Below are 25,683 nucleotides of genomic sequence, written 5' to 3' on the forward strand. Positions count from 1 at the left end.
TTTGTTTATATCCTGAGATAAAGGAAATCATGTCAGACGCAAAGCGAAGTGATACGCTTGTGCTGTGCTACCACTGGTAAATCTGTATTTCTTTTAGAAGGGCACTTAAAGAGCACAAGACTATTGGAGACTTTAAAACATGCTGCCTTTAGCCAGTCCTAGTACCAGCCTGAGAGATGGGATGCAGAAATTCCCCTTTCAAGTTTCTTCCTTGCGTATTAATGTTGTGGTTACATTAAATTTATTCAAGAAGGCACCTCTGAGTTCTTAGTAGGGCCCAATGATGACTTCAGTTCTTCTACTTCCTGCTGTAGAATAAGAAGAATACATTTAATTTTCTCTCTGTAAAATGTTAAAAGGAGGTTTTGCAGGTGATTTGATTAATCTGGAGAAATGAGACCAAAAAAACTGCTACACAGTGTGTTTTTATACATAGTATTTAAGCCTCCTAACTTTCCTAGCTATTGAAAAAGGTGAATACATTTGGTTTACTTTGCTTTGGACAAAACAAAAATAATTCTGTGTAACTATCTTTCTGTTAAATCAGGCAAAAAGGTAAATGGACATCTCCAGAATGTGTACAAGTTGGTACCTAATTCCCAGACACAGGTATGAGAAACAGTCTTTTTATTTTATACCATGTTTATGTTTTGTATGGTGAAATGTTTGCTTCTCTGTTAAAGTGAGAAAGACATTTTGGCCACAGATTGCCAATATAAAAAAAAAAAACCAAACTATTAAATCTAAAACTAGGTAACTCTATGAAGAAGTGTTTATATATGTGAATTGATTAAATGATTGGGAACTTCAACTGAGATGATGACGTAAACTGATTCGGGTTTAACAAACATGGTACTGATGGTGTTCTGTGTGTGAACTCTAAACATAAAAATTTGCTTATCTCTTTGTGCTAGTCAGGTTTGTTAACCTTTGGTATTTGTGGTGGTCAGTTCATTTTGTGATAAGGTAGTGCTTTTATTTCATAGAGTAATCTTGTGAATACTCAGATTTTCTGAAATCCTTAGTCATCCTACTGGATTCACTAGTGGTTCTTACGTGTGAGGAAACTGTAGAACCAGAGGAAGCTGGAAGGGGCAATTTAATGTGCTTATCAAAATTGGTAGGCAGTTCATTAAATCCTTGCAAGTGCCAAAGTAGAATTTTTAACTGTTTCATCACAGCATTCCAAGATTATTGTAAATAAATACATAAATACCAGTATTTATTAATTTCCACCTTTTTTGTTTGCTCCCCCCCCCCCAATCTGGTATTTGCCAGAACAGCTGTCAAGCAATCATGGGTGGGTTTTCATATGTTTGTGGATTCACACACGCAGATACTTTTCGCTTCCAAGAGCCGAAGCAGAAATGTAGCATTTGTATGTCAGCTGAACCTGTTAGTGGACTAGTTTTAATACAGTGAAAAAGAGACATTTTATTCATAACTTTCGAGCGTTACCACCTCTACTATGAGGTTAAAATTTCTTCTTATTTCCTTTGCTTAATTTTTCATCAGAGTGAAAATTTCAGCAGCTAATCTTCTGTGTTTTGCTTTGTTTTGTTTTTTTGTTGTGGTTTTGCTTTTTTTTTAAGGTACTGTCCCTGACTAGACTATGGGATAACTTCCCGAGGAAAGTTTTAGAAATCCTTGTTACTTCAGACATTTTAAAGGATTGACTCATGAGTAATGATTGTTATGAGGGAACAATCCATTCTTCACAGTTCTCTTCTGCCTAATTTTCCAAATACATTCTTGGTAGGCACTGGTCCTGTATGGTTTCTCACTGTTCTTTCTTCATATAGTACAATATTTTAAATGGTCTTTAATTACCAAACCTGTAATTCCTTCATGAATCAAATCACAGTCCATTACATGCATTTTCCTGTAGAAATAATTAGGTATTCATTTAGGACAGTAATACTTTGATTATAGCATTACATACAGAGTTAGAGCAGCATAATGCTTAGATTATTGGAAGCACAGTCGTGTCTCACATTCAAGACAACCTCTTTTATCTGTAAGTAATATGAAGCCAATTGATTATTTATTCAAGAAGGTGCTCATCTCATTATGTTGGTGATAAACTCAACCTTACTGTTCTTCCCATTGGTCCCATTAGCATATTTAAAGTTACACACAACATCCCAAGGCCAGGTAAATTCATTCTGACATACAGAGTGCAAGCTGAGTTACTTTACTCTTCTTAGCAAACCCTGTGTGCCAGGATGCTGACTCTGTTATGCTGCTTCTGTGGAAGTAGGGATTCAATTTATGCAAGAGAAGTCCTGAGAAAGTAAGCTAAAACCGTTTTCCAAATATTTGCACAGCTCAAGCATGAGAGGAGGACTAGAGCCAACATCTAGTCTTTTTAGTTAGCTTCACAGGGCTTAGCTCCAGAGCAGTACTGTTTTATCAGCCTCCACAGAAATACGAAAACATTTCATAGATTATTCTAAAAAATCTCTTATCCTTCTCACTTTAGTGGTACAAAAAGCCACAAAACTGAGGCTGGGAAGCAGATACTGGCAAGCTCTTAAGTTACGTTATTATTTCAGCTTCGAAGGTATTAGGTGGGGTATGTTTCGGGGATGCAATCACATCATAAGTGCAAAGCCAGCATGAGTGCTATTTAGGCCAAGCTTTGTTTGTGCCTTATTTTGCTCCAGAGACACAACTGGCTCCTATCAGCATGGTCCGAACTCTTCTCTGTGAAGAGACATTTTTAAAGGGTGTTTATTAAAGCAACATTACAGATCTATCTAGTCATTCTGCCCTTTCAACATTAGTCACATATCAGCTTGTGTTTCTTTTGGCAGGTTCATCCTTTAAGTTTGACTAAGCTCCTGGGGCTGTGTAAGCTACAACTAGTGAGAGGAGGGAAGAAAAGGAGAGTTCTAGAGTTGGTCATTCTTTTTCCCATAAATAATGGGTGGTGGTAGGGTGGGGAAAATGCAGTAGAAATTTATTTCCTCTTCTGTCTGATTAGGTTTCTGTAATTTCATAATGTCAGTTTGAAAGGTGGGGTCCTCTTGGATATATCTATTTATTTTTTCCCCAGCCAAAAAGCAGGACTCACAGCTTCTATCAGTTGTAAAACTCTAGAAGAAAACGTGCCCGCCCTTCGAAAACTTAATCAATCCAGATTGATCGTAGTGCTTCCTTGAGGATTCTCTTATGTGTATGACAGTTATTTGTGGATATTTGGATATGAGAGGCAGAAAGAACAAGTATCTCTTAAAGTAATGTTGCCATATGCCGTTTGAGAGCATGTCTGAGAACTTCAGTCCTTTATATTATACCATAGGATTATGGTCAGAAGTTAAGATGCCTGATTTATGGTATAATTTACAACCCTAATTTTCCTCTGAAATTAATAAATACCTTACTTACCATCTTTCTTCATTCGTGGAGATGCCACACTAATTTTAATAACTACTGTTCCTAATACCTATATGCTTTATGTTGTCTGTTTGGAAAATAATGTAATTGTATAATATATAATAGTGTTATTCCTACAAATGACATGCTGATGTTTCTGAAATTGTTTGTCCAAGTAGTAGATTCTATTAGACATAGAAATATCTAAAATAGGCACTTTTTTGCAGAACAAAAGGAGGGGATTGATGAAACATTGGTAGATTTCAAAAGCAACACTTTCAGATTCGTGCAAGTGAGCAGTGTAATAATATCAGCTGTGGAAATGGATTTCATGTCACTACAGCTTGAGAGCTGTTTCTTTGATTTGATTTGTATATTGGTTGTAGGGCTTCTGATGATAAATACAGTAAAATGAACACCTCCTTCTGCTAAATGCATTTCATCCCTCTTCTCAGTCATATGAAAAGCAGGGTTACTTCTAAAGCTGATCATCTGCAGCACATTTTTTTTCATTTGAAGGCACAATAGAAATATAAACAAGGTTAATAAACAAAGGTTAAGAAATAAAGGAAAAGTAACTAATGTAAAAGGAAGATTATTTTTTATCCTTCATTAATGTCAATGATTGAAACCTCCAGTTAATTTCATATCATGTTCATGCCAATGTGAAACCGTTACTAGGCAGCAGAGAGTAATGCCTTCCACAGAACAAGCAGCCTCGCTCCATTTCCCTGAGGAAAGGGCCATCCTACTTGCTGAGATTTGCTTTTTTCCAGCTTCTTAGACTTTGCAATGTGTCTGATGTGTACCCAGCCATTGCTTTTAAAGCTTTTTATATATATGTATATATTTAGAATAGAGCAAAAGTAGTAAACCTTAGGTAAATAATTAAAGCTTTGTCTTCAAATGCTTAATTTTCATGGAAGTGTTCTTTCACAGGAAATAGACCAGATGTCATGAAATCCAAAATGAACATTAACTGATTCAGACATTAGCGGTGTACATTTAACACAGAAGGGTAATTGTCTGAGTTCCTTTCATTCTTGTAACTCAGATAGAACTGGAAAAAAAAAAATCCACTTTAATTGTATTTATTAGTTTTGTATTGCTGTCATTAACAGTCTACCTCTTCTCATCGCCCAAGTGTATTACTAAGCTTTCAGAAGTTGTTCCCAGTGCCCATGTGTGGTAGTGAATAGTGATATATAATCTTTGGGATCAGCTGTTTTCTTCCTTTTAATAAATGTGGGGTCCATTCATGTGTTTCTTATGTTTGTGGTATTAAATGCTGGAAAAGATCCACACTTAAGCAAAAGGTAATCTGGGTTAAAGACAAGTGAGCAGCAGGAAAGTCCGAGTATTTAGCATAAAGATGTGAGAATATGGGTGGCTGGCCAATTATACTTTGGAAATAATTTCACCAAATAAAATTACTTTGAGTTAATCTCCTTTAAGCACCCAAGAGTGCTGATAGTTTACAAATGTGCACCTGTTTCTGGAATAGTTTGTGTTCTAAATATATATTACTGAGAATATATATATCCTGTGACCAAATTTGTATATGCGTATGTTTCAGATGTTTTGTTGTAGTTAAAATTTCAGCATTTCAAAGTCTTCTGGTCTATTCCCCAGTGAGTGCTGAAGAGATTCTTAAAAGAAAAAAGGATTCAGGATTCCTAAGCTGCCAAACACTGGTTTTGTGAAGCAAAATGTCTTAAGCTGAAAAAGAAGGAGATAAAAATGCTGTATTACTATACTAGCCCATGGGAATTGAAGCAATAGTGGCCAGGGTGAGGGCCATATCCAGTGTTAACTTGGGGCAGTCATGGTATTGGATTGAAGCCCTCTGTTTTTATTGCTAAGAAAGTTCAATTCTGGCAGTTATCCCAAGGCTTTTTTTCTTCTTTCCTCTCAGCTTAAACTGCGTGATAATAAGAGGTTGGTCCCTGTCACAATAATCAAACAAGGTAAATTTGTATGCCTTTTTTTATTTATTTGATTCTTACACTGTGCAACAGTAACTTAACATTAAAATAAAAAATAAACCAAACCTCTGAACCTCTGACTTGGATGTGAATGTCATGAAAGTTTCCTTTTAGAATAGGTGGAACATTACAAACTACCATGTATTTTAATTGCAAGTACTATTAAGCTATTACCTAACTGTGTTAATAAAGTGAGCTACTACATTGCATTATAAACAATGACTTAATTGAGTCATTAAAAGGACACAGATCAGTGCTGATTTTTCGACTGTATTGTCCAGGTATGTTGATCTCCCAGATATGCATAAATTGATAGTCAGGTGTGAAGGGCAGCAGTATGGATAAGATTCATGCTATCAACTTTTTTGTGGGTATCTTCAGCTAAGTCATCGACTTAGACTCCCTTCTTCTCCTTTCCCTGGTCAGTGGAGATATCTACAGTAGACTTACACATACTGTCCTTTAGAAATGCTTGTTTCTCTAGTAGGGAGAGGTAGCATAGTAGTAATCTTTGAAAATTAAGTACTGAAATATAGCTAGTAGAAGCTAAACTGCAATTAAAACTTGGTAACAGAAACTGTATAGAGAATAATTTTAACTAATAAAATTAAGCAAATTGTCTTTGGAGGTAGTTGACAGTTCAGGAAAAGGAAAACACTGGAGGGTGGAGTGAAAGCAAAATACAGTATTACAAGTAAAATATGACTGTATTGGCATACATACTTTTTTTTTTTGAAGACTTGTGTATAGCAGGGTAATAAGATGGCCTGGAGCTGGCCCTATATTAATATAAGCATAGAATGTCATTCTTCAGCAAGGATATAAACCTGATACACTAAGGGAGAGAGAGATGCACAGTTAAGAGGTGATGTAGAGGAAAAGCAGTCTGAAGTCCCTTGAACTCAGTGTAAATACAGACAAGATTAGGATGGTGTCCTCATCTCCAGTTATTATGTTGAAAGAAGATTTTTGGAATGTTGAAGCTTGTCTCATGTATGGTTTTGTTTCTTGTTTTTTGGTTTTTAAAATTTATCTTCTAATATCCCTCTGTTGTCTCCACAGTTATTCAAAATCGGACGCAGTCAAAGACTTCAGATAATTCTTCGCTCCCAGGAGCAATATTAGGTGACTAGAAGATATTTTTATTATTTTTCTCATCTTTGGCTGAAAATTAGAACTGTGTAAATACTTTCAGTTTTCTTGATCTTGATAGTTCTTTTCTTGCATATCAAAGGGTATTTTGCAGCTGGTTCAGACAGTATTTGTTATATCTTATGGTGGTACAGATGGTTCAAGGATGATGTAGCCTAAGGGAAATAGAATCACGTTATTATCATAGTATTTAAAAGAAGATATTATCATTGATGAAGCCAAGAACTTCTTTCATAATTCAATAAAGTTCTGTGGCAAAGATCTTACTGAGATGAGGGGTTCTTTTTATTTCTTTTTGGTTTTAAGGTAGTATACATACAGGCAAACCTCTGATATATTAGGCTATAGTTGTGTGTATTGTAACTTTCCTTGTAACTAGAGCTTAACGTTAGATCTCGGCCATAACTGTTTCTATGAAGGCATTCATTTTCATGCTTTCTGTTTGTGTTTGACCTGTAAGAACAGATAGGGAAAACCAGGGAAAAAATAGGGAAAAGACTATCATAGGGAAAGGACTATCCTAGTGCTTAGCGTGGTGAACTACTGGTCTGTCTGAAGTAGATAGGAAAGGCTCACAGCATCATGTCCCTCGTGACCAATTTGTTCCTGGATTCAGGGAGGTGTTTAGTCCTTTGTACATATGGACATACTTTATAGAGCTGCATAACTTTGGCTTAAGTTTGCTTTGTGAGAGTTTTAACGTATTTCTATGACTGAGATACTCACTAACCATATTTAGTGTTGCATCCTCCAGGCCCACCAGACAGAATGTCCAAGCATTTGTTATACAGCAGAACTCCAGGACTGAATGTTTTCAATTCTGATTAATTGTGAAATGGTAATACAAAGAGTGATATAAAGAGGAAATAGCACCAAATAGGATTGATAATTACTGAATAAGACTAACTAATGTGTCAGATAATCAGACTAAACTCCCAGTGGTTCAGTAGTACTTGCTCACCTATCTCAGAGGGTAGACTGTATTTTTCATCCCTTCTGGAATTAATGACACTCATCTTTCTGTGTAGTGCATCTCATTGTTCCGGGTCTCAATGAAACTCAGCAGAAACTTCCCCCTCTCCTGCCAATAGATGACATACATCAAGCATTCACAAAAAAAATGGGTAAGCAGAAATGAACTAAGCTTGTATTGTTCATGAGCAGTATCAGAAGTGTAACAAAGTGAGATCATATGTGCAAAAAGAAAAGTCCTTCTTTTTCCTCCTTTACCTTATTTTTTTCTATTTGTCTAATTAATGATTAGCTTGCACTTACAAAAATTCATAGAAATCTACTTATTTTAAAACATCTCAATGGGGTTTTAAGGTATTTCACAGCCATTTGAAGTAGCTTTGATCCATGGAAAAGAGGAGTAATCTAGTTATTTTTATGGACTTCAGGGGGTTTGTTTTGTTTTACAGTCTATGCTTTTTCTTTTTTTTTTTTTTTTCCTAGGTTATATCTTTCAATATATGTCTTTAAAAATGAAAGTCTGCATGTCAATTTGAAAGACTGGATTTTCAGTGAATTTTAATTATATGAGTCCTGGCTTGAGTGTATGTGAGAAATTGTTTCATGAAGAGAGTCTTATTTATTATCTGTAATTAAATCAATGAAAAATCAATGAAAAATGGTAACCAGAAATTAGAACATTCCAGTACAGGTTTCATGTGGATCTTTTGAATATGCCTGAAAACCACAGGAACAAGATTAATTGAGGCTTTTGTTTAAGATCTGCAAACTAGCATTCAACTATCATCACAAACCTTAATAATGCCTCCAGTACTTCTTTCACAGACTAGAGTTCTGGAGCTGGTGACTTTTGGCTTGGCTTAATACTTGATTTGAACTCCAAACAACTGCATCAGATTTTATTCTTTTTTTTTTCCTTTCTTATTTCTGCTTTGTTTAATTTATTCTGTTACTCCATTGATGGCCATGGCATATTCTCAGGCTGGCTTGCCTTGCAGTAATTAAACAGCGGTGCTTGTTCCTGTTAAGATACAGTGTACATGTGAGGGTAGAGTTAGATAGTAGGAAAATATTTGAATGTGTTTGAGTAAGAAGTAGAAATAATATTATGCAGGAAAACAATACTGTTTTTTCAGATAGGTCATACGGTATAAGAAGGTAGAAGGTATAAGGTCATAAGAGGTATGCACAGTAAAAATGGGAGAATGTGACAATGAGCAAAAGACAGGAAAAAAGACAAAGGTAACTTCAGTTGACCTAGAGATGTCAAGCTTCTTCAGCAGGCTGACTGTAGAACTTGGACTTCTAAATTTGAATGCTCAGATATGTCTAAAATAGATAGCTGGTGCAGTGCCAGTTTGGAGCTACTTTTTATGGTAGTTTACACAGACACCTTTGTGAAAATAACCAGAGCAGAGAGGTGATGTTTTGTTCTGTTCTACTTACTATGTGTTCCTTAATAGAGAATGTGAAGTACATTGGTATACACACAAATAACTACTGGATTTCAAAGGAGTGTAAAACATGGAAGCATCATTGCTTGTAAAGCAAAAGTACTCTGAGAAAGAGTTTAAATGTATAATATAATTGACAAGAAGACATACTATCCAAATCTATACAGATACCTTTCACTGATGTCTGAGAATGATGTATGTCTACAATAAAATGCAATAAGACTTATCTGTGTGCGGAGTTATGACTAATTATAGTTTGCTGACACACTGCAACTACTCTAATTCTGTATTATTTAGAAAAGTCAAAATAATGCATCAAAGAATATCATACTGATTGAATTCTCAAAGGTTTTTTTGTTGTTGTTTTTTTTCTATAAAAACTAGTAAAAATCTTACTATACAAAGTGTATTGCCTTAGTCCTCAGTGGAAAAAAAAACCCACAAGTGTATTATTCAAGTCAAAATTCATTAATTTTCTTATATCCACTGCTGAAATATCTTTCTATCTGTTGAAATAGAAGGCTATTGTCATACTACTGTAATTTTTAGAAGTAATGTAACTGAAAATAAGGACATGACTAGTATGAAATTTCCATTGTATTTGAAAATTTATTAGACTATTCTTTTATAATGCTTAGAGCTATATTGCATCTTTGACTTTTGAAAAGCATTTTTGCTGTTAATGCTTGAAATGCTAGAAAATGAAAAACACTGAGGACTATTTTGCGCTGTGAAAGTAATGATTCATAAGGCATTAATTTCCATGCTGTAAATTTTATTTTTAAGGAATCATTTAATGAACAAAACAAATTAAAAAAGCACGTGTTTAACATACCTAGATAGATGTTTGTACTGAGTTTACAGTGGAAGTTCATTGATTCCTAAAGGTATTCAGCTTTCCACATTTGTCCATTTCATTTTACTTTGGCAAACTGAAGTAGGATAAAAATAAATCTGTAGTAGAACAGAGCAGATTTGCAATTACTCTCTTACATTTTGTCCCTTTAGCTAAGAATGAAACTCAAGTGTGGCCTGCTGAATCCAAAACACCAGCAGTTCAAGAAATCTCTCCAGAGTCTCTCCCAGGTAATGAAAATTCTGTTTTTAGAAACTGTGGAATATTTTTTCCAAATATATTAGCTAAAATTAACTTCATCTTTGTGTTGCTCAATCTGCGGTTAAAGGCGGTAATGGGAAAACAGGAGGATAATGTGGCTGAATTAGTAACCATGAGTGGCAGGTGTAGATAAAAGTCTGAATAAAATCTGAATTTGAGGGGAAAGTTGTTAGGTTTATAAAAAACTTACAACCGTATCGTTGTGGGGTGCCGGATACCTTGAAATTGTGAAGCATGGCAAAATGAGTTTTCTGGTGATGCGCCTTGAACTTCTAACTTCCATGAAATATGTGAAGAAGCAAATTAGAGATGATAGTATGATTATGCAAAATGCATGCGTGACCTTAAGATGGAATGATCACTGTATCAAGCTCAGAGGCTTAGAGGATAACAGCATGATGATCCATTTAAGTTCAGTTTTGATCACATTAATCTTGACCACACTGTCTTTGTGGACTTACTGGTCTTATTAATGTAAGTGGAAGCTGTTCACATATATGGGAAAGGGATATAAAATTTGATCCTAGACTCATATTCAAGGTTATATGACTGTGAAATGTATCTTACCTTGTATATTTTGAAGACTGAAGTTTTTTATCATCTACTTGTGGCTGAAAAAATATCATTTATTTAAAAGGACTTACTCAGATGCTAATTTCTTATACTGTTAAAAAACACGAAGTGATGTTTTAAAACTCACATGATCTACTGGCTTCCTTTGCTTAGGGAACAAGTGCAACATAGACTACTTTATCAAGTCATAAGACAAGTATAGCCCTATGGCTTAACATTTGTGATCTGAGAAAAAGATTGGACAGAACTCAATTATTTTGTGTCAAATGATGAAGAGAGACTCACTATCTACTTTATCAACCCACATCTAAAATTGCTTCAGTAGTCATATACCTACCTTCATTTTTTGTCGTTTGGCTTTTATCCTATAATTGAGACTTCATTATGCTTGCTGTCTTGATTTTGCTGTCATTAGAGACAGTAGTTGACTTCTGTCAACTTCTTTGCTGAAAGGGAGAAAGAAGGCTTAAACAGTGGCAAGACTTAAAAATAAAAAGGAATTTGTGGAAACAATATAGTGATGGTGTGCTTTGGATTAGCTTAGTCATATTATGTTGTCTTGCTGGCATTACGCTATTCCATATAGAAAGTATTTCCTGGCTGGTTGAAACTGTGTAGCACATTATTCTTTTGATATCTGTCGTGGTTTAAACCCAGTCAGGTAATTCGTTCGCTCACTTCCCCCCCCCTTTCTGCCCTCCCCCTGCTCTCGGAGGGACGGAGAGGAGAATCGAAAAGAATGCAACTCCCACGGGTTGAGATAAGGACAGTTTAGTAACTAAGGTATAACACAAATCACTACTGCTACCACCAATGATAACAATGATAAAGGAAATAACAAGGGAAGAGAATACATCATCTCACCACAAGCTGACCGATAACTCGCCCCCCCAGCCCGACCAAGCTCTGACCGATACCTCCTCCAACCCCGCAGTCTCCCAGCCCTTCCGGCTAACTCCCAGTTACATCCTGGGCATGACGTGCTGTGGTATGGAATACCTCTTTGGTCAGTTTGGGTCAGGTGTCCTGTCTCTGCTTCCTCCTGGCTCCCCCTCCTCCCTGGCAGAGCATGAGGCTCACAAAGTCCTTGGCCAAACCAAAACATCCTTGTTATCAGCTCTGTTCCCGAGCTGAAAGTTAAAACACTGCACTGCACCAGCTACCAAGAAGGAGAAAAATGACTGCTACTGCTGAACCCAGGACAATATCACACAATTCACACAGATACTGCCCTTAAACATGACTGTGGATATTTTTATTCCATATGTATATCAAAGATACGATACTTTATGTCGTGAGACCAACTCAGTCTTTAATTAAAGCAAACAAGTAGACAAAAACCCTCCCAAAGAATATTTGGGAGTAAAAGAAGTGTGGGATGAAATAATGCAGCAAACTCATGTAATGATTGGCAACCATCTTTTAGACTAAACAAACCATTTTTTTTTCTCTTTGAAAATGTTTGTGGAATTTTATTTTTCATTCAGTAGATATGTGTTTGCTAAATTCTAGTTTTAACCATCAATTACTTGCTGCAGAACCTTCATATGAATAGCTCTTTTCTGTTCATCCTAATTATTAAGAGGAAAACAAAGATGCTCCCAAAGGAATTTATTCTCAAAGGGAGCTCTGAACATGACAAGTTTAGCATTTGTGTAACAAACAGACTGCCTCACATTTGAAAATGTGAATACTTTTTAAAAAACTGTAATTTTTTTTGTTCAAATTTTTTTGATTTATAGTTTGTGGTCTCTTGTAGACTTAGATTCTGCAGTTATTTTACTGAATTAATTGCCTTGTCTGAGTAACTGCAATCTACAAATACATTTCACAGAATTTGCCATTTTGTGAAAATTAGAAATGAAAGATAATTTATAATTGGCTCTCCTGCAAAATTGTAATCCTCAAGAATGCATTCATCTAGCCAAAATAATTCATCCTTGTGCTGGAATTTACTGGTTAATCAGGTAAATGCTGTGAAATGTGATGCCAGAAGTGATACATCACCTGGGGAACAGAGAATCAGTCCATTCCAGTTCCTTTGTGTTCTATAATGATGTTTATGTACCTGGCATGCAGTATTTCTAACCATAAACACAGAATTATATGTTTTTTAAGTTACTGGTGTGTTTCATTTTGCATGATAATTGAGCAAGCAGAGTCTTTTTAGTGCCAAGCGATATAGAAGCATTTGTTGAAATTTAATATATTCTTACAGCTACCATACGATTATTTGTTTACTGAAATGTTTAGAATAATTTTCATCTTCCTCTCCATGCTTCCTCTGTGATTTTACTTCCGTATCTTTTGCTGTGGTAACCATTCCTTTCAGTCATTCTTTCTTGATCACAGTGCTGATGTAAGAGTATGACACTATTTACATTAAAGAATGTGTTCATTGTGGTTACAATATTTCAGTTAAAGAGAAAAAAAAAGGGGGCAGGAAATAGAGAAGTAAAAGTAAATTGTTTAAAAGACAAAGTAAGTTCTTCAAGTGTCATTTCAGTCTGGTCATTGCATATGCAAAAATAACTTGAATACTTAAGCATTTGAGCCAGACTTTGAGCGAGAGATCTGAGCACCAGCATTTTGCAAGGGTTGTATTTGAAGGACAGGGTGATACATGGGCACAATTAATTGAGTTTAGCAATAGGATCTACTTCATTATATTTCATCCAGGCTTCACTATTTGAAAGTTAAGGCATAGCAATTATTTGCTATGAAAGTTTTAAGAACTGGTGCCAGAATTGACAATGGAACACTGATTTAAAAGGAGCCATGTGCTGTAGCAGCCATTGTGTCATCAGTCAGGCAAGAAGGGAAGAAAGGAGCTTGAATTATTTCAACAAGCTGAAATGTTCAGTGAGCTGGGCCTCTATTCCACTGGGCCTTTGTCAAAGTGAGTGTTTTGTGGTGTGACATAGTTCAGTAACTGGTTTTGGTGTATTTGTCAGCCAGGCATCCCATCATTTTCTTAATTTCAGGCCTCCCCTCCCTTGGCATGCACTTCCATGGAAAGACTGGTTAGTGAGCTCTTTCATGCTTTGTTTTTTCCAGACTTGTTACGATATTTTCCACTTAGGACAAATTTATCCTTAACACAACAGCACAAATTCAAAATGCTTCCCCACCCCCCCTTCGATCTTTAAAATGGTGTCTAATATAACTCAAACTACCACTGCTTTTTTTTTCTCTCAGTTGAATTGTGAGCACTTTCATTAACTTCACAGGGAAACTGAAATAAAATAACAGCTAGAAATAACAGCACAGCTGTCTAGGACATGGAAGAACTGTTTTAAATAAAAAAAAAATTATAAAAGAGCAAGTTATTTCTTTATGTAACAGATTATATCAGAAATCTATCAAAATACCTTTGTCAAACAGAGAATAGGCTTGAAATGAAAAATTATCTAGAGTTAATGTTTAGTGGCAATAATTCATTTGTTGACATGTTTCCCCAAGTTCTGCTCCTTCTACTGTCCTTCTGGCTCCTGAAGGCTTCTCCTTGTGTTCATGTGGGGTATGGGAAGGAGTGAGATTATTGATTCCCTCAGAATATCTTAATTCTAGTTGTGGAGGAATAGAGGAACATGAATGAGAAGGTCAAGAGAAGTTAGAGGGAAAATTGTTTAAGAAATGTTTTCTGAAATCATTCTTGCTGTATTCCATGCTGTGACAATAGCGGCATTTCTTTCTTTACATTTAAATCCTAAGCTTTCTGCCTCTTGTATCTTTTTCTACAAAAACGTCTGATGTTATTTCATATCATCCCTCAATGTCCTGTGCAGACTGCAGGAGACCTTGCTTTCTTTTATCCCAATTGTAGGCATGCTATTTTTTGTTCAGCTTGCTCAGCTAACTTAGCTGACAAGAGACATACCTTATATGAGTGTAAGCCACCTGACCTCTAAAAAGAACCCAAAGAATAATGAGTTCTAACTTTCTGTATTAGCTTTTTTTGTTGAGGTTTTTGTTTTGTTCTGTTGTTGGTTTGTTGTTTTTTTTTATGGTTGCATTTCACCAATAAGAAATGCTAGCTTTTGAAGTACTTCTGAGGTTTGTTAACTGTGGAGCTTTTCTGGATGAATTTTCATCCACTGCTTCATAAGGATAAATTCCTTTAACTTCACTCTAGAACAAAAAACGCCTTCCACTGCAGTGAAAGTAACAGCGCTGTAACTGATGTAGTAGAAGCTGAATTTGATCCCAACAAGGCAGCACCTGTGGAGATTCCAGTTTTTGTGGCATTGAAAAGCGGAAAATAGTGTAACACTTGTAGCTGTAGTGGCATTTATGTAACTATGCATAATGTGGAAAATGGTATGTTCTCTTTAAGAAATGCAAGGAGAACCTTATAAACCTACCTGATCAGTTCTTGCTTAAACCATGCTCAGTAGATTGTGGAAAAAGCATGGAGACCATGCTGGAATAAACAAAACTCTCTTCTATTGTGTTTTAAAATTAAAATGGTCTTTTATTAAACTTAATGAATACTGAAACTTTTTGCTATATTGATGCTGCTGGTCACCAGTAGGTAAAGAAAAGTTTAAAGGGATTCTAAAGTAAATAAAGCTTCTTTCTTCTAGCTCAAGCTGAGAAAAAACATGGACTTGAGGAATTTAAATCAACGCCTAAACCCAAATTGGTGCAAACTCAAAACATACTGGGTAACTAATTTTGCTGCTTTTTACCTTGTTTGTGTATTAAATGCCTTTTTCCCCTTCAGCACACCTTTTCTGCTACTTGCTACACTCCCTTTTTATTGCTCCAAAAGAAGTCCTAATTAGTGATTTCTGGTTCCCTTTGTGTTTCCAGCAATTCACACATGAAATGTAAATTAGGATGCATCTAGCTCTGGCTGAACTGTGGCTGTTATACGTACGGTTATTACTAGCGGATTTGATGAGGTGATTCAATGTTTTCTGTCTATGTGGTCTGTATGACTGACATCACATAAAATTTCCATCAGTAAAATTAACTTCAGTGATTAAACTGAAATAATTACCTCCTTGTTTTTCTTCTGTTGACAGGTTCATTTAGGTAGCATCAATAGTGATGCAAAAGTAAAGTTTTGTATTGCATGTGACATGATATAATTGTATTTGTTCCTGGAGGAAAAAAGAACTTTACTGATTTTTTTCAGAGTGTCTCAGAATGAGAGATTTCTGATCAAAGTAATAGTACTGTTAGTTCTGGGATTTGAACCAGCATCTACTTACTTCTTTGCATTCAGAATTCTAAATTCTCCAATGTTGATTTTGTTGCCTGTATTTTAACCCCCAAATGGTGTAAAATTCTGAACACAAATCTAAACTTGAGGTTGTATTTTTTTTTTTTCTAAACTTTGCTTAGATTTCTTTAAGGCCCAGATGACATACACACAGGATGATATACGATAAAGGAAAAGATCATCAGCATTTGCAGGACTGAAATACAGATCTTCCCATGAAGAGGACTGCTAATGCTTCTCAATAAACGTATTTTTACTTAATCCTATTGATTCATGTTAATTACATATTCTCTTGTCTTTTTTCCTTTACAGTCACAAGTGGATTTTCAGTAATTCCTGAAGCTCAGTCATCGGCCAATCAAATTTTCTAACTTTGATCAATTTCTTTTTAAGGATAATGAACCTTGCTTGGTTTTCTGCCATGCTTTTAAAGATTAAAATACAAAATTTAATCAAGATGGGTCAGTGATTAATTTCAAACTAAGTGATCATAGTTAGTGATGGATGTTCATTACTAAATCCCTGTGATTGATGGATCTTGATATTACTATTAGGGGAAAGATGATTTCTTTCTGCAATTCCACACATCCTTTTAAATGAGAAAGCTGTGTGGATATTTTTTTCCTAGGTTGGAACTAATTTTTTTTTTCTTTTTTTATTAAATATCATTGGGTTCAGGAGTGAGTGGTCTATAAGCCAAAGTATAGATCCATGCTGTGCCTTGTAATGTTCTTAATCAATTAAAGTCTTGATTATTTCTTTTATTATAGCTTCTAATGAAATACAGCCTCTTCCTTCTGGATCCAGAATCTCTGATGCTCCAAAAAGTCCACTGACAGAGCTCGGTAATTGCTTTCTTTGTAAACGTCAGCAGAAAATTATCTAATTCTTTTGTTTCTGTGGTTAGTAGGTTTTAATTCTTCAGCTGCAATAATATTCTGTCTATAAAATGTGGTAGGCTTTAGCTTTTTCTTCACAGAATTTGCAAATTTCTTCTTTCATTATAAGCCTGGTTTTGCTTTATTTTTGTGACAGGATTCTCCAGATTAATGCTTCATTTTAAAAACCAACCAAACAAACAAAATCTTGTGAGAATATGGGATAACTTTTATCTACAGTCTGATGACGGCAGTTTATATTTAGCTAAAATCTGTACTCTTAGTTTTGTAATGTTCTTAGAAGTACTCTACACCATGAGCTTCTGAGACTGCATTTCACAGTTGGAGTGTTGTTGCATTGAACATGAGTTCTGTGGATTTTCATGCAGTTTGCCAAATACTTGTATGTTCTGTTTAAATAGTGCCATAATTTGTAGAAGATGTTGCAGTTTAAATATACATAAATCTGCTTATTTCTCATCAGTTGTTTGGTGATGAACTTCAGAACACTTTGGAAAGGCCTGATGTTTGAGAAAGTATGGCACTGCTCACATTTTCAAAATAGTTTTACCTGTGTTAGAGTCAAAATGTTAGGGTCAAAATCTTCTTATGGGCAAAGAGGGAACATGCCTTAATGGACTATATAGTTCAACAATCATCATTAGTTTAGGTTTGATTCTTAGAGTAAAACAAAGAATATTAATGCAGGTGGAGTCCTTCCATACAGAAAGCCTCAATAATAGCAGTAACGTAGTTAAAACAGTAACAGAAAACTTTAGCTTCTACCCTTTTTCCTGGTGTTTTGCTCACCCTTCCACTCACTATCTCTGGGTCCTAAGCTTGGTGCATTCATGCTTGTGTCGGTGGGGAGTGGTGATATTTCAGCAAGTTATAGGCATCTGGAGTCCTGTGCTGGGAGGAATATGACATTCATGTTGATGATTTCTCCCTCTCTCTCCCCTCTGTTGAGAGACAATTTACATCTGATTTTAGCATAAATGGTGCCTATTGTATTAGATGCTATTTCTCTGTTCTTGTTGTTAACTCAAAGTAAATTTTGTCCAGCTTCAGGTGTGCAGTTTTTATAATACATCATCACTGAGTTGTTTATGGCATTGGGTCTCCAATTCCTACTCCCCATCTCTTATTATCCCATGCCTGTACTCTTCTTTGCTGTTTCCTATGTCTCCCCTTCTCAAGACCTGTGCTTACATAACAGACCTCTATTTCTCTACACTGAGTCACTGTGTTAGTCCTAAATGTCTCATTCTGCTGAAACTGCTTGTTGCTGCTATCTATATAAATAGCTATTACACTAGTTAACGAGTGACCTTGAATCAGTGTGGACTTATATTTCATTCAACGTTAGTCAAGAAGTTATTATGTAGTAGTGCTGCTTTATTTAGGCAGCATACTTTTACTTACTGCAGTCTGCCAAATTTTAAAATAATTTCCAGGAACCCTTACTTCCCTTATTTCTTGAAATGAGTATTTGAAACAAATTCTCAAGAATGTGAAAATCCTTTTAACTATCTTTTTTTTTTAATTTACTACAATTTTTAACGGCTCTTTTCCAGATATGTTTGTGGGGATGGAGATACATATTTGTTTTCACTGTGGTGAAAGAAGTTTGATCAAATCCAGTTAGAGGCAGCACTGGAGAAAGAGAGAGAGAGATACAATGATTTAAGGACCTATTTGCTATAATGTGGCTGAAAACCTGAAGATTATTAGGGATGAGAAGTATTTTTGCTTTCTACTGGGGCACAATAACCTAATCTGTGTTTGTCTCAGGGATAAAAGTAAAATAGTAATAGCTGAGTCACAGTACATGTTTCTTTCAAGTATTTATTCTGGTTTTGTTTTCATGTCTTCCATTTTTGCCAAATTGTTTCACTTAGCAAAAGTGTTATTTAATTATGTGAAGCTGGGCCCAGCCATTGGGTCAGCTGGAGCATCTGTGCTGCCCATGAAATCAGTACTGAAGTCAAAAATATTTTGTGAGAGCAAAGGTGAGGTTCATATGGATTAGATTTCTCTGCGCTCTGCCTCTTCACGCCTTGATGACCTGCTGTCACAAAATCAGGAAAGAAAGCAAAATTTAATTTCTGAAGTTTAAGCGTGTGTGACCTGTATTCTGCCCTAGTTCCCCTCATGGCTTTTTTTCCTCTATTTTTCTATCTTGATTGTACCAGAGGGAGACATCTCCTTTGTTTTATAAACTATCTGTGTGGTCGCTGTATTTTGAATTCAGTCTTTTTTTGAAAAGATAACTTTGTTAACATGCCTTTAATGCTCTGATGTCTTTGGGAGATCTTTCATAGTTCTTACTGGATATAAATGCATCAATGGAAGCTTTTGCCAAAAGCTGTGAATCATACAGCTTTAGTTGGTAGGTTTTTTTTTCCTTATAAATACAGAAAAGAATAGTTTCAGTTGGAAGGACCTACAATGATCATCTGGTCCAACTGCTGAGTCCAGCTATACCAGGGTAGTAAACTGAGATCATATTTGTTAATGTGATAAGCTGGATTGAAAGTAAATAGGAAAGCAGATCCAATATATGAAGTAAAAGTCTGTTCATGTTTTGGGTTATATTTATATTGCCTGTGTTAGAAATGAAACCTACACCTAGCTGAGAATGTTTTTCTCAATCCCAAGCATTCAGAGAAGTTTGTTTTTAAAATTCCGGTATAACTGCTTTTCAGGAAAACTCATCTAGATAAAGACCTACTAAAAACAAAGATGGAAATTTTCTCTTTCAAATATATCATAACCTAAATAAGCATAAGTGACTGGTGCAAATAAGTTTACGGGAAAGAATGGTACTTACTGACCTGTACACACATTTGAATAGGATCTGGTTCTTAGAAGCAGGACAGTAGTGCAAAACTGGCACATGGTGGAAACATATTCATAATAGTCTTTAGATAAGAATGCCCAATTCTGCCTTGATTCATTGTTTTCGTTAAAGCACACTTCAGGTTATCCATACTTCAAACTGAAATAACCGTAAGGTTTTTGTAATAGTTGTCATTACAACATAACAGGTAAAGGATGCTGTTTACTTTCATGATTGTTTCACTGACTTCATTGTACTCTCTATTTTTATCTTTTCCCATTACATCTCCTTTTAAAATAGTTATACATAGTATAACAGTAAACAGTTTATGCAGACATGTGACTGCTGTGAAGATCAAATGTGTTTTGATTGGAGAGTTGGGGTTGGAGCTGCTCCTCTGAGAAGAGAAACCTCTTAAGTAATATGGATTCAGCTTTATAAGATAATGTATGTCAAAGCTTGATTAGGGTAAAAATTAGTAGAAAGAAGAGACCTTCAAACCAAACAAAAAATTGCTCATTACAGTTAAAAATAAGATTTTTGTACCACCGTCTTGATATCATGATATTTTTTTTTTCATCTTTGCTTTTAGCTACTCAGAGTCCAGCCTTGAAATCCGTATCTCTACCTTCTTCACAAACCAGAGAGATGGAGATGGGTAATCAGCAGATTAGTTCCGTGACTTTTTTTCAATTTTCTTAGCATCACGTAGATCTGCAAATGGTAATTTTGAGATCTGCTTTAGAATCTTGACTACCAACACTCACAGAGAGCTTCTTATTCACCATTCTTTTGTCTGTGTGACCAGCTGAAAAACATATTTGTTACTGATTTAAAGACAGCTTTAAAGACAGTGTTGTCATATCTCACTGTTAGCTTATTTCTTTTTGTATAGCTGCAACTGATCCCAGAAAATTTAATAAGATAAAATTCCTTGCTGATAAGAATTCCTTCAGGCATGTGAAAGTCAAATTTCAGGGCCCGAAGTCTGTATTGCAAGCCGTCATGTCTTCTTGCCATGACACAATTGTCTTGTGTCTCAGGCCATCTGCCATCTTGCTTAGCTTTGCATTATCATCATCTGAAGTTGAACAGCCTTCACTAAGCTACTTGATGTTAATCCATTAAATCACAGGTCTCAGCATTTTAAACTCAGATTCTTTTTTCAGCTTTTGAGGAAACACAGCCTATTTCTTCAGGATCCAGAACATCTTATACCACAGAAGTGCAACCAACCAGATCTGGTAACAATTTTTCATAAGATTAATCCTCTTGGCAGATAGGAATTTTCAGAGACAGTGCCTCTCATTAAACAGTTTGTTCAGTTTGACAGTTTGTTCAGCAAATGAAGAGTAACTGCAGGTATGAAAGTGCTGTATCAAATAGCAGGTTTGTTTATAACATTTTATATGACAAACTGAACTAGCAGTTTGGAGGATTTTACATGTAGTTTGGCTACAGCCTGTAATTCTTAGCTTTAAAATTCAATTGGGCTTACAGTAAATACTAAATTTAAATAGGCCTGTCCTCACCTGTGTTTCATAAGTGTAATATCCTGATTTGCTGAAGTATTCAGTCCTAAAAAATGAATGGAAACTGCAGAAATTCCAACATCTTTTAAAAATGTAGCTCTGTGTTTAGCCTTTTTATATAAGCATAGGCACAACTGTAAGTTCCCAGATTTCAAAACTAGCACTATGAAAACATGTCATTGAAGATTCAGACACTGACTACTTGGTCCTTTGATAATTTCTGTGACGGGTTTCTTTTATTTTATAGATGAGTTTGTAATAGCTAGTTATTTACCTGGGGCCACTGACAGTTATCCAAAAGAAGAAAAAAAAACAAAGTAAGATGAGAGCCAGTTGGAAAGATTTCACTTCATTAACATGCCAATAGTGTGATGCCTGACGAATACATTTTTGGAAGAAATTAATTTTTGAAGAAAATCCATTAATAAAGGAGAGCTTGATTGCAACTATCAGCCATTCTCATGTTTGACAACAGACATATTGTATGTTTCATTTGGTACAGTTCCTGCTTTGTCATCCTTTTCCAGTTTCAGCACCAATATGTCCTCCTTCTTGATTCTTGGAATTCTAGAAAAAAATTCCATGCAGTCCCAATTTGCTACTATTTTTTGTAATTTGTTCTTTTTTGAGCAGCTTTATATTTTTCTTTTTAACTCTATAGTTCAGCTTCTTTTTGTGTGATTCTGCTGACAGTTTGGTAATTCGTTGCCTTATGTATCTGTGCATTTATGTATGGTTTTGGAACTTTTTTCAAGTCATACTTACTTGGTTATTGTACATTTCAGAGTCTTATTTTTCTGCAGAACACAATGTGCTAAATATTACCTAGAAGTTTCTTCAGCTCATAAAATAATATGGTGCTGTTGGATGATGGTTCTTACCACTTCAAAACAATACAACATTATTTTTATTTTTGTTTTCCAGCTTCACGTGACTTTCTTCATGTTACTTCTACTCCCCAAACTTTTACAGCTTCAGAAATACGAGGCACTGGTAAATTATAGTGCTATTATTTCAGAAACATACCCTTCTGTTTGGTTGGTTGGTGCTACTTCCATGTTTATGATTTCAGACAGTTGTTCCTTCTTGCTTGCAATGTGTGTTGCCCCATGTGTTAGTTTTTCAAGTCCTGTAACAGCATCCTCACAGAACAAGTTTAAACAAAGACTATAGTATTGATAAAATGGATGTGTCAGGAAAAGATTTAAAATTTTCAAAGCTTAAGACGGTTACAGTTTTTTTACTGATGAAATTGTTTTCATTCTCTCTTTCTGTCTGTTTTTCAATGCCCATACACATTTTTGCTGTGATTTTTCTGATGTATTGTCTTGAAATAAGAAAGTAAACATATCTCAGTCCAGACCTTTTCTGACTAAGGTATACCTTGGATTACAGCTTTGGAGATAGGTAGTTGTTTTTTTCTGTAACCTTTGAGATGTGAGGATGCTTAATTTTTTTAAGCTTGAATATGAACAAGTATGTGCAGAAGAGATGAGGGTAATGTGGAAGGGGTAGGAGGTGGTGAAGGGGGAAGGAAAGCAGTTCCTTGCCCAACACTTTACTCTGAGTAATGCAACTATAGTTTATTAAGCCCTCTGCTGTATAACCTACTGGTTCTTGGCATTGCAGTACAGTTTTCAAGAGTTCAAATCTGCTACACTGCATCTTATTCCCAGGCAATGATTTTCAAATCAACTTCGTTCATTTTGTTACATGGGATACCTGGGACAGAAATTGAGAGTTGAGTTAATGAAGTGGTACCAAGAGACTTTAACCTCCCCAGATCACATTTTTTTCCTAAATTTTCTGAAGAATTCTTAACTTCCTGGAAAGATGTGTTTTAAGTGGTACAGTAAGTTGTACAGCTGTTTTTTCAGGTGCTATTTAAGTACATGTAAAACTATATATACATTGTTTATCAAAATTTTTGTGAACATTTGCACACTTGCAAAAACTAGACTATTATCTTCAGCTAACTAGTTAGTGAAGGTATTGAAAATACTTGGAAAAAGAAGTTTGAGTTCATAAATAAATAAACAGCAATTTTTAAAAACACTCTGCAGAGCAGTCAAGGGTAAAATTTCTCATCTTCCTTCTGAATTTATTTACATAAAGTTATTTTTCAGGGGTATTTACTTACCCCTTTTCACACCCTGCAGCTGGAGATATACTGAGTTGGAAATATCCATGCCCAAAATTACTACAGAACCTCACTTATTAGAAACAGCACTGGATAAAATTGATAAGATGACTTTATTTAGTTGCAATTTTTTTTTCTCCCCCCCCCCTTTTTTTTTATCCTTGCTGCTGGTTTTGGAAGCTTTGTGTTGCTTTAGTTATCACCATCCCACTAATTCATTGAATTATAGATTAGTTATGGTTGGAAAGGACCTTAAGATTATCTAGTTCCAACCCCCTGCCATGGGTGGGGACACCTCACACTAAACCATGTTACCCAAGGCTCTGTCCAGCCTGGCCTTGAACACCACCAGGGCTGGAGCATTCACAACTTCCTTGAGCAACCCATTCCACTGCCTCACCACCCTTACAGTAAAGAACTTCTTCCTTATATTCAATCTAAACTTCCCCTGTTTAAGTTTTAACCCATTACCCCTTGTCCTGTCACTACAGTCCCTAATGAATAGTCCCTCCCCAGCATCCTTATAGTCCTCCTTCAGATAGTGAAGCCATGCTGGCTGTCACCAAGCACCTTGTTGATTTTCATGTGCCTTGCATGCCATCCAGGAGAATCTGCTCCAAGATTGTGCCAGGCACAGAGGTGAGACTGACTGGTCTGTAATTCCCCAGGTCATCCATTTTTCCCTTCTTGAAAATGGGGGTTATATTTCCCTTTTTCCAGTTGTTGGGAACTTCACCTGACTGCCATGATTTTTCAAATATGATGGCCAGCGGCTTAGCAACTTCATTTGACAGCTCCTTCAGGACCCGTGGATGGATTTCATCAGGTCCCATGGACTTGTGCATGTTCAGGTTCTTAAGATGGTCTCGAGCCTGATGCTCTTCTACAGTGGGCCTAGGGTCTTCATTCTCACAGTCCCTTCGTCTCCCTTCCAAGACCTGGGTGGTGTGTTCAGAGCCTTTGGCAGTGAAGACTGAGGCAAAGAAGTCATTAGGAACCTCAGCCTTCTCCAAATCCAGGGTAGCCAGTTCTCCTGATAGCTTCCGGAGGGGGCCCACATTGTCCTTAGTCTGTCTTTTATTTGCAATGTAATTCATAGAATCATAGAATAGCTAGGGTTGGAAAGGACCTTAAGATCATTTAGTTCCAACCCCCCCTTCCTGTTATCTTTCACATCCCTAGCAAAGTTTAATTCTAGCTAGGCCTTAGTAATTCTAACCGGGCCTTAGAAATTCTAACTGGGCCTCCTCCCCACTTACTGCTGCCACTAACCAGGATCTCATCTGCACTCATCCTTCATCTTTGTAGATGGAAGACTGGGGTCATAGATGTGGGTTCCCTTTAGTTTCTTGGGTTTGGTTTTCTCATTATTGAGGTTCCCAGCCATGTACCTGCCTTTCTCGGTTTGGGGTTTGGGTTTGGTTTCCTTTGGGGGGGGTGGGGGAAGGGGGGTTGTTGTTTGGTTTGGTTGGGGTATTTTTTATGCTGGGAGAACTTAACTGTGAAAGGGAATTAAGCACTCAACAGGTTGGTTTTGTGTAATCTTGTGAAAAGGTTGTTTTGACTAGCTTTTACATTGGCTGACCCACTGACTGTTTTCTGGATCAAAAGGTGTTTTCTTACAACTTATAATTCTTATTATGTTAAAATAAGTAAGTAGTGATAAGATTTCTTTCCTAGTAATAAGATATTTTTCCTATGTTAGATATTAGGAAGAAGTTCTTCACTGTGAGGGTTGGTGAGGCACTGAAACAGGTTGCCCAGAGAAGTTGTGGCTGACCTATCGCTGGCAATGTTCAAAGCCAGGTTGGATGGGGCTTGGAGCAGCCTGGTCTAGTGGAAGGTGTCCCTGCTCATGACAGGGGGGTTGGAACTAGATGATCTTTATGGTCCCTTCCAACTGTAACCATTCTATGATCCTCTTCAGTTTGAATAATTCAGTCACATGGTTTCCACGTTGAGTCCACACCCCCTAACGGTTCATAAGACATAGTAATGCCTAGCTGATTTGCAAGCAAATTTCCCTGTACTTCAGTTTTACCAATGCAGCATTTGTCTGCGGAGTCCTGTGCTATCCATAGTAGATCTGAGGCAATTAAGCCTTTTAATACAAGATTCCTTTTGGATTTAGGTGAAAGGAAGGCTTTTTCTTCAAAATCCACAACATCTAGCATGCCAGAAATGTCACCAATCTCAGCTGGTAATGATATCTCTCTTCACTGTAGTTCTGACATCTAGTCAGTCTCTCAAAGTCACAGTGATGCTTTCCTAAACGGAGAGTTTACTCTAAGTTGCTCTGTATAAAAGCGTAACTGAAGAGATAGCAGTTACATCTGCTACAACATTTGAGATACTGAGAATGAAATGCTGGAATGATAAGATTATTTTTTTTCTTATGTTTGTAAGCAATAGGACAGATTGTCTTGTGGG

At 36.1% G+C, this 25,683-nt stretch overlaps 2 protein-coding genes across 2 annotated transcripts in view; one reads left to right on the forward strand and one right to left on the reverse strand.

The window, feature by feature from the left end:
- NXPE3 (neurexophilin and PC-esterase domain family member 3) overlaps positions 1-25,683 on the reverse strand; it is a 480,868-nt gene that overhangs the window by 361,388 nt on the left and 93,797 nt on the right. The window lies entirely within an intron of this gene.
- ABI3BP (ABI family member 3 binding protein) overlaps positions 1-25,683 on the forward strand; it is a 149,875-nt gene that overhangs the window by 47,154 nt on the left and 77,038 nt on the right. The window contains exons 6-15 of the mRNA XM_062624812.1: positions 548-609; positions 5,294-5,345; positions 6,426-6,488; positions 7,544-7,639; positions 9,950-10,027; positions 15,218-15,298; positions 16,632-16,706; positions 20,751-20,825; positions 22,038-22,106; positions 25,385-25,453. Of these exons, the coding sequence (XP_062480796.1) occupies positions 548-609; positions 5,294-5,345; positions 6,426-6,488; positions 7,544-7,639; positions 9,950-10,027; positions 15,218-15,298; positions 16,632-16,706; positions 20,751-20,825; positions 22,038-22,106; positions 25,385-25,453 (720 nt within the window). The remainder of the gene's footprint in view (positions 1-547; positions 610-5,293; positions 5,346-6,425; positions 6,489-7,543; positions 7,640-9,949; positions 10,028-15,217; positions 15,299-16,631; positions 16,707-20,750; positions 20,826-22,037; positions 22,107-25,384; positions 25,454-25,683) is intronic.

Source organism: Pezoporus occidentalis, unplaced genomic scaffold (genome assembly GCF_034315485.1).
Source record: "Pezoporus occidentalis ecotype Australia unplaced genomic scaffold, CSIRO_AGI_Poc_V1 ctg271, whole genome shotgun sequence".
Lineage (NCBI taxonomy): Eukaryota > Metazoa > Chordata > Aves > Psittaciformes > Psittacidae > Pezoporus > Pezoporus occidentalis.